The 12689-nt window shown below is 35.2% G+C and overlaps 1 protein-coding gene across 1 annotated transcript; it reads left to right on the plus strand.

Moving 5' to 3' along the window:
- The first annotated feature begins 1052 nt into the window (after nt 1-1052).
- Nucleotides 1053-7213, plus strand: LOC122659596. Its single transcript, XM_043854695.1, has 6 exons — nt 1053-1371; nt 2299-2368; nt 2814-2915; nt 6139-6226; nt 6645-6900; nt 6991-7213. The coding sequence occupies exons 1-6, from the start codon at nt 1141-1143 to the stop codon at nt 7114-7116; spliced, it is 873 nt and encodes a 290-aa protein (XP_043710630.1). The 5' UTR covers nt 1053-1140; the 3' UTR covers nt 7117-7213.
- Nucleotides 7214-12689: the final 5476 nt, after the last annotated feature.

A 12689-nucleotide genomic window follows, 5' to 3' on the forward strand; every position in this document is an offset into this window, starting at 1 on the left:
AAAAATTCACTAAGCAATCAAGAGAGATGTATCCCTCTCTCTCTCTATATATATATATCATACTATCATACTGTCATATTATCATACTATCATATTATCATACTATTATATAAAAGTCACGTTGTGGCAAATCTTTCAGTTATCTATTTTACCTTTCATTCTTATCTAAAATTCCATTATTCAATTCTTAATTTTTATGTCATTCTTTTTTATAATTTCATAATCTTAGATACCCTTAGTAATAATTAATATTAATATTAATAATATTTATTATTATTTAAAACAAATCTCTCCATAAAATTAGATTTACCAAAACTAAATCGGTTAACTTTTTTACTTGACCTTTTTATCTTTCTTTTACTTTATCTCTTTCATTATATATTTTTTTAAATGTTGGTATCTTTTCTATTTTTTTAATATTTAATTACCCATTAAAAAAATAATTTTCTTATTCCTCTCATCTTCTTTTTTTTTCGGTCAATCTATGGCCGCCCATCCCAATCTGTATCTCACATTTTAGGATGGTCTCAAGTCTCAACAAAGAAAGATTTTGTCGTCATAGATCCTGATCCTTTATTCTAAAAATCTCACCTTCTTTTTTTATTGGTAAACTCACTCTGTCTCTCCTACTCTCCTTTTTATCCCCTCTCTATTTTTAAAGTATCTCACCCTTTCTAATACCGCCGCCCATCCTAATCAATATCTCACATTTTAGGATGGTCTCAACTCTCAAGTCTCAACAAAGAAAGATTTTTTCGTCATAGATCCTGATCCTTTATTCTCAAAATCTCACCTTCTTTTTTATTGGTAACAAGGAATTTGTGCTCTATTTTTTTGGGTGGAGGAGATGGTTATGGACCAAATGTTCGAATCTCTTCGATTGGAGAGCAGTACCCACCATCACCAGAGCACATTAATTTATCAAATCGATCGCAGTTACGACCTGTTCCTAGCAAGCTTTCCTCAGAAATTAACTTCCCGATATCCTCCATTTTATTGGGAAGGTTAACACATCTTATCACTTTAACCAGACAGTATCTATCGTCCTTCTATTTCTTCCTATTCTTCTTCTGATCAAGTTTTGTTGAGCCCTCCCTTGAACCTGTTTTGTTCAGAGCGGTTTTTTGGAAACAGGGCAACATGGATATCGATTGGGTTGATTTCCTCAAAGGCATGGTGAAACCGCTTATGGCCACTGCAGTGGTTTTAATGGCCGTGGTTCTGTCGATGGTTCAGAAGCTTGGGTTGGCTACGGAAATGGGCTATTCCATTGCTAGGGCTTTTATTCAGTTGTCTGTGATCGGATTCGTGCTTCAGTTCATTTTCAATCAGAAGAACGGTAGTTGGATTATCGCCGCTTACTTGTTCATGGTTGGTTTCCACTACTTTTAGTGTCTCTATTTTCTTTTTTTGCTTTTGCTTGTCTTGTAGTTTCTTTGTGTAGATTGGGGGGTTTTTGGGGTTATTACCTGTTTGAGGAAAGGTTTACTTGGGGTTTTCTTTGGCCGTTAAATTTGTTTCTCATGAATTCCCTTTTAGCTGGGCTAGCTGTGAAGTTGAAAATTCTCTGGAAAGCACTTGAGCTACATGATAAAATTATTGAAAGCCCGAGTAAGTACATCAATAGGCTTGCGACTCAACCAATCTTCAGATTAGGTACTTCCTTCGTGAAATATGTGAACTTTATTATCTCTATAGATTTTGATTTATATCAGTTATTATTATGCCCCATAAGGGTAGCCAAGACTTGGTCTTTAATTCGAAGAAGCATAATTTTGTACTTGATGTTGGAATCTTAATTTAGTCTGCTTTGTTGCTCATCACCTTTTATAATTTTTTGGAAGTCTAATGGACTCCTATTCTGGATCACACAGTATGATTTCTTTGTAATCTCTCACAACTCATAATCTTTAGAGATCATCCTAAAATGTGGACAAATACTTTGTCGGATGAACTGCAATTCTACTCAATTTTTGTTTTTATGTATAGATGGAAGACCATATGATTATAACTTGTATGATCATATTCATATAGCATGATCGAGATAGGAACTTGACATGGGTTTAACTGAAAATGGCATTGCCTACACCTAAAATGTTTGAAAAGGTGGTTGAGAATAGGATAAACAAAATTACACACTCTGTCTTTACAAAATAAAGAGGTGGAGAAGAAGTGAAGAGCATCTTGTGTGATCTTCTGCAGGATACTCTTTGACACTTATTTGCTGAATGGCCTCCCCTTCATGATTAATTTAAAAGTTATTTACCTGATTGTTGCATTCAATTCGTGTTATTGTAGGTTTCTGTTGCTGGTTACACTGCAGGCCATAGTTTGGCTGTGGCGTCGTACTCCGACACAGGCTCTTCTGGTTCAGGCCTCCGACCATACCCAACCTCGCTCTCACCACTATAACCGGGCTGGGATCCATAGCTTGGCTGTGGCTTCGGCCTTCCTCCATAGTTGTTCGGAATCCTGTTCTGATTGATTTTTTTTTTCTTCTTGCTGGCTTAGGATGGGAATTCTCAGACAATTTGACCATGTGTGCACTTCAATCGTGTCGAAATCTGATGGTATGTGTACTTTGAAATCCTGAGATTTCTAAAACTTATAGAATTTGATTGCAAGCAATTACCTTATTTGAAGATGATACCAAACGAATGTTGAAAGATAATTACACTTCTCATCTTCTTCAGGTCCGGCGTCTCTCTCTTTCTCACTCCCCCATTCTCACACCCTTTTTCCCCCTCAATTCTTGTGTAAGGAAATGGTTGCTTCTTGATCTTCTTTGTTTTTATTTTGCTTTTAATTTGCAGGAGAGAAATGTGCAAGGAACCAGAATTTTTGGAACAAGTCCATTACTTGTGATTCATTCTCCTCTTCCCATCCAAACAATAGGAACATTTTGAAGGAAGTGGGTAAGTTTTTTTTATTTTCCTTTCATATGGAGATAGAAAAAACATTAGATAATGGTTTCAACATGCATATTCTCCATTTGCTTTTAGCGTTTTGTTTTTTCAATCAAAGAATGTTCTTTCACAATCTCTCTTCCCTACCCCCTATCCTTTATTTTCTTATGTCATTGTTCTAGGAAAATTTTGTTTTCATTATTTTCTTGACTAGATTTCAGGTTAAACTCAAAGTGTGTTCTTTTTTTCTAGGGTTGATATATACAAAAATGTTCTTCTTTCACTTGATTATTGCTAAGAATGTTATTTTCTTTGGAAATCTATAGTAAGTTATGAATTGTAACAGAACTCTAAGATTTGGTATTAGTTTTAAAATTTTCTTCTGTATTAATTTTAGTTGTACTTGATTCATTCTAAAATTTCCTTTTAATTATCCCATTTCTTTTTAGAGGAATTCAGGAGATGTGGCAGAGGCATCCACCGGATCACAGACACCGTTTTCCAAACTTTTTACATTTACCACTCCGAATGCTATCTTCTATATATAGTGTTCACTTTTATTTTCTATAATTATTTCTTCATAATTCTTTGTTTATGTAAATCATGTTATGTAGTTCAAATTTTTTAAAACTTTTTTCCTTTCCATCCATTGCAAGTCATTACAACCCCAATATGCTCTACCATTTCGTAGCCCCAGACCCAAGTTATTTAATTAAACTGATTCTCACTCAAAATCAAAGGGCAAATCTGATATTATTGAAGTCTAATGGATTATGAAATTTATATCATCTGATTTGATGAAAAGTATTTTACATTGCACGTGCATGTAAAGTATGATCCTCCCAGTTCTCCACCTGCCCGCTCTTGCTGATCTTTACTTTTCATTTCTTTTCCATTGCAGAGAAGAAAGAGAACAGAAGAAAATTGAGATTATACTTGGAGCCCTTCCTATTGTCACTCTTAAAATCTCTTCTCATTCTTAAGATGGGAAACTTATTCCATTAGGTAACTATATCATCCATCCAACGTATTTGTCTTCCCTTCTTCTACCATCTCTCTAGCACACATCCCCCCCTCTCTCTCTCTCTCTTCTTTCACATCTCATACTGCCTCTCCTCTCAAGGTAAGTAATTTTGATTATTCTTGTGGTCGAGATTGTATGCTGCAATATAGTATGGAAATTTTAATGTATTCTTAAATTCTGTCCTTCCTTCCACAGTAAGTGTTTCTCTGTTTTGTGTGTCTTTATTTTATATTTCTTCCTTTTTACTATTGTTTCCTTGCTATGTAATTTAGCAGGTAATTTATGATCTTTACTTACTAGTTTGTCCTTTTCAATTTTTTTGGTATACATTGTATGCTGCGAGATTATGAATTTTATGGATTTTCTTTTATTGGTTTGAGTGTTCTTTCTTTTTAATTTTTTTTCTTTCCCTTCTTGCCATTATAACTGTTTTTCTATTTTGTCCTCTTGCATTTTTAAGTCATTTTAACCGCTCTTATCCTTTTATTTTAAGGTGAGATGGGTTCTTAGTTTCCTCGGTTATAGATTTAACTGTTCTCCACCTCCCTTGTCTCTATTTGGGTGTGGTTTAATTCTCCTCTTTAGCAATTTTTTGCCACAAAGTTTATTTTTCTTTTTCTTCAGTAATTTTTCAAGGAGAGGATATGGTTTGTTTTCTCACCCTCTTAAGTGTCAAATTCATATCTCCAAAGTGCATACATAATTGCTGAACCTGCAAATATGGACCCAGAGAGGGGAAAAGTATCTTTCATGTGTACTGCCATATGAAGCTCCTTTCAATGGAAAAAGGAATGGCTGAAGAAACATACATTTAGATTTAGTTGTGGACAATTCATATTTTACTATTTTTCTTTCAAATTTAACAAGGAACTTCTCTGTTCTTTTAGAGCAATGGTTCAACAGACAGTACAGGGAGATTAGGCAGCTTATGCCAAAGCAATGAAGAGGCTTTCTGCCAAGGAATCTCTACTTCTAACTGTAAGTGCATCTGTTTGTGAGTACATGCTTGTATCCTTCTTCTTCTCATTTCTTTCTCTGTTCATGGAAAATACATTTGTAAACATACCACACACATCTGTTTGTGTGTTTGTTTTAGAGAATATTTTAAGAGAACTCCAATTGTGAAGTACCCGTCTATATTTTTATGTGCTATGCAGATTATGAGGTGTTAGTTATTAAATATAACGTAATTTTATTTAAGTTTGATCTCTTTATTGTGTCATAGGGATACATCAAACTACTTATGGTCCAAGTTTCTGTGTTTTTCTTTATTATTTAAGAATTGGATTAAAAATTTTGGGTCCAAAGGTATAGCTGGAGACAATATCATGGAATTCTTTATCCTAGTTGCCTATAGTTTGTTGGGAAATTCAAACACTTTTTTGTTTATGAAGTCACTAGCTGACAGTTCAAACTATAATAATGACCATCGTGCCTGTTGTTTAACTTAGGAAATCAAGTTTGTTTACTAAATTATAGCATAGCGTACTTAGAATGAGCCATTTCAGCTTAGTAGCTATAAGATCTAACTCAAGAGCAATAATCTACAGTAGCATTGATGATTAAGAAATAGCATAATTAAAATAGATATGAGCTGTTTTGAGGAAGGAAAAAAAAGGGTGACCACTAAAATACATATAAGCCTGTTAAAGCCAAATAGGAGAAAGAGAATTAAACGTACCTAACTTTGCTACTGATTATGAACTCTAACGTAAATGATGTGATTAGCTTGAAGTTCTGGTACAGTACTTGTTACAATGTGGGAATGAAAGTAAGATTTTGTAAGTTGTTCATTTTAAGTTTCTTAGACTCTCTCTCTCTCTCTCTCTATAATTATCCAAAACACCCTCTCTACTCCTCCAAATCTCTCTCTCCCCCTCATTCCCGACTCTCTCTCGCTCATTACTGATCTTACAACTCTCTCACGACTCTTTTTCTCTACCATGACACTCTGAGGGAGGTAATTGATGATCCAATGGATCAGGTAGACGACCCAAATGAAACGTTGATCTACTTGAGTATAAGCCAAATGATTTTAAGACTTCAAGCTCCACTGATAAGCCCTAGTGTAATTTTATAATCTCCCAAAAAAATTTCTTACTAGGGTTTCGTTTATACCCTAAATCCCTCTAAGGGTTTGCTTGGTTTTGTTTAATTTGTGCTTTGATGCAAAGCTTAATGGGTTTTTTCTTTTCTCTTCCTGTGCAGGGTCAGGCTTTGAAGTAGAACAGAACAGGAATTGGGTTCTCCCTACAAACTGCAGTACATTTGCAGAGGTCTTCTATACATCTCCATTGTCTAACACTTTTAGCTAAGAAAAAACATCTAAAAGCAATGATTAGAAGTAATTATACTTTAAATAAGAGCTCATGTAAAGACTAACTAAAGTTCATAAGGAGGCTTATATGAAATCATGAAAAGAAAGGAACACATAAGAGTAACAAAAGGCCAAAAGCTTAGTATGTTGGGAAACTAAAAGGGCTTAAAAGCGGACTTGGCTCCTGTCCTGTAGTGGCGGGAGCTGGAGTGTCCAGCCCAGCAAAACCACAGCAAAAACAGGGGTGGGGTGGTCATTTCACAGGTGGGTCCCACCACTGTTTTTAGGTGGCTTCCATGGGCTGGACGCTCCAGCTCCCGCCACTGCAGGACAGGAGCCAAATCCCTTAAAAGCTGCACTCCTTTTCTGTCGGGCCTATTGTTATGAAACTGAGCAGTGGCTTTGGACTTTTGTGCCTTGTGTTAATTCACTCTTTCTTCTTTCTTTATTTATTTTTCTTCTTTTCCAGGAATCTGGTTTCAATGCAAAGAGCAGCCGTAGCAGAAAGTAGAGCAGATGTATGGATTCAGTTTGAGGAGGGAGAATTACAGCAGAGGCCAAGCTCTGCAGAAACCCATGCCACGTGGCAGATGATGCATTTATCTTGTTCTCCTCCTACCCACCTAACATACACCATAACCAGATCTTATACATAACCAATAACAACAATAAACCCACATCTCATAACCAAAGAGAGTCTTCAGGAAGACAATGAGGAATGTGGAGATTCTAACACACTTCAGCTCTTCCCTTGTGGTGATGATGCAAAAAGGGAGACCAAGCTGAGTATTCAATCAATGAATAGAGACTTCACTCCATACCAGTTTTTTGAGTTCCTTCCCATGAAGAACAGAAGGAGAATAACTTAGTAGCTTACCCATTTGTCATAATGTATGTGAGAATTAAGATGATGGGTCATGTTTAGATTTTGTTGTTATTCGAAACTTTTACTGTTCTTGTTGTGAACTGCAGAGGTTGGTAGATGCTAGGTATTTAGTGAGGTGGGTATGAAGGAGGTTTCCTTAAACTGTACTTCCACCATGTTGTTTAAATCAATGAAGAGCTTCATGAAAGTAAATATTACAGGTTTCAATGTTGAAACTTGACAGGTCTACCTATCTATCTCTTATGCCCCTATTAAAGTAGTTTCAGAGAATGGTGATGGAGACTTAGGGTTCATCAATTGAGGTATTTGAATGTGAAATATGAATCAGATGTGAAAGAGTTTGATCGATCGATGTTGAAATAGCTTATAATTTGGGTTGAAGACATGTTGCATTCCCTTACATATATGGAAAACAGATGTTTTTAAAATTGACATTCCTTTTATGGAGAGGTTATTTTAAGGGGACAATGAACAAACTTGGGAAACTAATAACAATTGCACAATAAACATAATAAACCTAAGAAAAGAAACTAAAACAAGACATTCATATAAAACATTGGAACAAAGCTCAATCAATATATGGTAGTTTGCATGAAGTGTAAATTCTGCTTGGAAGCTCTAAATGAAATTAATTTTAAAGGTCTTTTAACATCATAAAGGAATTACCTCCTATTTTTATTCACTTTGAGCATTCAAGTCTTCAGGGAGAGATGTCAGAGTGCATAGAAAACTTCAACTCCAAATCATATAAGAGAAGGATAAAAGAACAATATTAGGGATTAACACATAAAAAAATCTTCAACTTCTATCATATTTTTGTATTTTTGGACTGTTAAAATATCTATAAAGAATTGGAGAATTATATCATATTAGAACAATAAATATCTCAATCAATAAATAGTTCAAAAGGAAATGATGAAGGTTCTCATTTTACATTATTTTAGAACATTTATGAAAGTTTTGAAATATAAAATTTTCTCTTTCAACCCATAGTTTCCATTTTTTTTAAAAAATTTAGCTAATTTCTCTTCTACTAAAATACCTTGGCCCATTTTAAGAATACAGTCTTCAATGGATACAAAATCTTGATAATATTTTAAATGCTTTAATCTCGTGTTAACTCAATCACCATTTCTTTCTCCCAAGTCTGTAAAATCAATTGCTACAAACGACAAAGCTATCTCCCACTGCTCCTTCAGTGTGTATTTATTAGTATTCATTTCTACTATTCTATCTCTCAATTTTCTATACCATAATGTTTTATGATATACATCAATATTTATTGAAAAAAAGTCAAATACTTGATACTATTTTGCACATTGAGAAAATCTCATTATCTTATAAAACCAAAATAATTTGCTCTCCAAATACTTAACAAATGCTTACACGTGCATTTGCACGTACATTTTTACTTATATATATATATATATATATATATATATATATATATATATATACAAAACTGTTCTATCGCTCTTCATTGGTGTACTCCTCTATGCCCCTCTCCCTTTATATACTCATCTGATCAATCTCCAAGTGGAACAATTTTCGTAGTACACTAAGATGGATTTCGATTTCCTTATATCATTTAATAGAAAAAGATCCCCATGGTCACACTGGGGATGAATTCTCACATCCTAACCATGTGGGTCATGCACTGATATTTTCTCTTTCCTCCTAGACCTTGTGGGTTCCCTATTGACGAAATCGCTTCCCATGTCATGATTGTTCTAGTGTGATTCTAGTGTGAGAGATTCTCTTCACACTGGTGGCATTGAAAACTTTCTCCCATTACCTTAATGTAATGGTTGTTATAGAGTTAATATCTCTTAATTTTTTGTGGTAAATCAGCCTTCAATATGCTCTTCCCAGTTCCCACCTCCCCCTCAACCGTAAAAAGGATAAAAAACAAAGGGTCAGCTTCACATTGATTGATCTTTTATCAATGATGGGAAAAAGTTGATATCCTTATCCTTCATACCAAATGTTTACCAGTGAATCAGTACTATCAATTTCTCAGAGTAGTATAATCTTCTATTTTCATTTTTTATTTTTATTTTTTATCTCATGTCTTCATTTTTCTTCTTCATTCCTTTTTTACTTTGTTTTGAAAGGATCCATGTAGCCGACCCCATTTAATTGGGATAATGTTGAGTTGTTGTAAGACCCATCTCATGGCATTGTGTATGTACTGGGCTTGAGGTGGCCCAACCTAAGATATAGAATCTCTTTCATAACTGATCATAACTCAACGATGGGTCCAATCCAAGCCCAGCTCAAGAAATTCTCTTCGGACTATGATTAGCAACTAAGGCCAGATTTAGCATGATTTTTATTCCAATTTCGGATTGATTTCATGAAATAGTCAATAAATACATTTTTGGTCAAAAAATTAAAATTGTTTTGGTTGTTTCATTATGAAATATTTTAAGAATAAAAAAAATCTATTTGGTAGTTCAATTTTTGAGAATAGATTCTCTATATTTCTTTGGGAAGAGTGGTAGTGGTGGTGGTGGTGGTGGTGGTGATGGGGGTAGGGTGGGGCTGGTGTTGGTGGTGGTGAGACTATTAGGAGAAGAAGAAGGGTAGTGTTTTATTTTTAACATGAAATTACTACTTTGCCTATCAAATTAACCTTGTATTCATTAAAGAACAAGAATGAAATCAAATAAAATGAAATAAAAATTCTGAAATAGGTCCCCAGCTATTTCAAAAATTTTCTATTCCATTTGATTTAAATTTCACTGAAATAAGGTGTAAAAATCAAACCAAATAATTTCTAAAATAGAAATCATACCAAATTCAATCTTAATTCGATTCAAACAAACCACAAGCACATTGAATGAAACTAAAATCCAACTTGATAAATGATGGCTGGTCATCAATATACAACTTCTTACCGAAAAATAAAATCAATATACTACTAACCAATTTACCTTAATTCATTTATTTGGTGTTTCGAACCCAATACTTGTGTGTGAAAAAAAGAGGGTAAAAATATACCAGAAGATCGACATGGACATGTATAGCCAAACACAATTTCCTCTATACATTTCAATGATGGTGGGAATAAGGTGAAGATAGGTTACCACATGGTTAATTTAATAATCATGATAGATGTTAAACACTTAAGTCTAGTTGACTTAATCAGTCTACACTAAGAGTCACCTATCTTAAATTTTCCATATTAAATTCATAGGTGATTAGTTGAGCTTAAGTACTTAGGATTATTACATCTTAAGATCATCTAAATATTACAAAATAAAATAAAACACCTAGAAAACATTTATTTAAAATAAATCTTTCATTTCTAGCCTGAGTTGCTTGAATCCTTATGAACGGTTTGACTTGATCTTTCAATTTGAGCTCTATCAATCCATGACATAGACTCTTGAGCATCTTGATATCTTCCAGTCCAGAAAACATATTGCGCAAACCTAAAACTACATAAGACAACCAATATTCCATGGAGATCAGCTTAAATGCATGGTTCTTCTAATAAAAAACACATGCATGGTGGCATATATACCTCATAAGACTATAAAGAGGAAATAACGTCTTATGCTTTCTTTCATCAAGAATGCACCATGACATTACTATAAAAATAAAAAAAATAAAACTCAAAGTAAATGCTTGTACTAGACTTTTAGGTTGGCAACGGTTTTATTTTTCCGCCATTAAAGCTCGATGCACGCTGATAATTGTTTAGAACCAATAATAATAGGAAAAATTGCCTAGGTCTACTAGAGAGAAAAAAGATTTACAAAACTAGTAGATGTAAATTATGTTTTAGATCACAAGCTACAATGTTAAAAAGATTTACTAACTTCCAATACGAGTAAAAAAAAGTTATATGAACAACCAAAAATACCCCTATCAACGTTCTCTTATTTCTTTTTTTTTCCCCCCCTCTCCCTTTATTCAATCTTTTTATTTTTTATTGACCCACACAGTTCTTTCTTCGTCTCGCTCTCCTTCTCCTTCCTCTTCCTCTGATGCACGATCACGTCTGCAACCACTCCCTCCCCCCTCCCCCCTCCCCCCTCCCCATGCAACCCTATCCCACCCTCTTCCTTGCAAATCGGCCCTGCACCACCACCAACACTACCTTTCCACCCTTGTACAATTAACAACGCAACAGAAAAACTATTGCAAAAGAAAGATGAAAGACACACACACACACACACACACACACACATATGTGAGAGAGGGAGAGAGAGACCACAACGATTTACACGGTTCAACCAAGATGGGCTATGTCTATGGCTGAGCAGTAAGTCAGAACTTCCACTATTTTGAATGAAGTTACAAAACCCTAACACCCCCCTTCTTGCAAGATTTCTCCTATATATAGTGTTTTAATGCATTACAATGTAAAGAAAACCTAATCATCAAAAGCACAAAAATGCCCCAGTATGAATGATTCCCAAAAAATGGAATCAATATTGAAGAAAATTGAATAATACATCCTGGATTAGACCGAGATCAAGCTTCACCAATAGCACTAAATACCCATATTGAAATAAAACGATGTCCTAATACTTATAGGCTCATTTTCGATTTAAGGGTTTAGGCAAACTTTGAATTCGGAAGGACCCTTAACTTCTTTCTTATCATTTAATTAAGTTCTGGATATGGTAACTCTAATATGTGCCATGAATTTGTTCTATGAAGAATCTAGTTGCCACTCTGATTGAAAAGTTGAAATCGGTATCATATGAGCTGGGATTCAGATTTACTTAATTGATTGGGTTTGGAACCAAGGTTGCTTGCATGCATGCATCAAGAGCAAGAAGGGAGATGCTTAGGCTTGGAACTGATTGTTATACTAGGCATATACTGTAAGACAAAGCAGATATACAGAAATAGAGAAATACCTGTTATTGCACACCAGTTGCAGAGTGAAACGAACCAGAAAGGAAGAAGCACGGACAATCGAGTTGAGTCGTATCTGTAAGATACTTTCCTTAAGGATTTAGATGCCTCCTCTTCTGCAACGGGGTTGACCTTGCACCTTACCCTCCAAGATAAATACAACTCCTAAACGTATAGGTTGCAGAACCTAATACGAGTACCAAGGATACCAAACGGCTATACAACCCTCTTATTACTTAAACGAAAAAAATACAGATTTGTCTCTGGAACGGATCATGCGGGGACAATACGTTCTGTTGTCTATATCAAATGCAGGAATGACATGGTGTATATATATAATACTGGAGTACCCTTTCATGAAGGGATACATCCGTATGAATACAGGTGATATATGTACAGGGGTGTAACCCTTACATGGGAGGTGTGACCGTATGTATACCTCCACGTACAGGGAGGGGGTGTAACTATTCATATATATGTACGAATAGACAAGTGTGGTTCAACCGTATAGATGAACCACGGGTGAACTCCTATAAGGTTTTGTCCCCACCCACACCCCGACCCCGACCCCGACCTCGGCCTCGGCCACGGCCACGGCCCGGCCCGGCTCGGCTAGGCACGCGTGCGCGCGATTCAAAAGCACCCCAAGGACCCCCCACACACTAGAGAGTAGGGTGTCTT

The sequence above is a fragment of the Telopea speciosissima genome, chromosome 4 (genome assembly GCF_018873765.1).
Source record: "Telopea speciosissima isolate NSW1024214 ecotype Mountain lineage chromosome 4, Tspe_v1, whole genome shotgun sequence".
In the NCBI taxonomy this organism is placed as follows: Eukaryota; Viridiplantae; Streptophyta; class Magnoliopsida; order Proteales; family Proteaceae; genus Telopea; species Telopea speciosissima.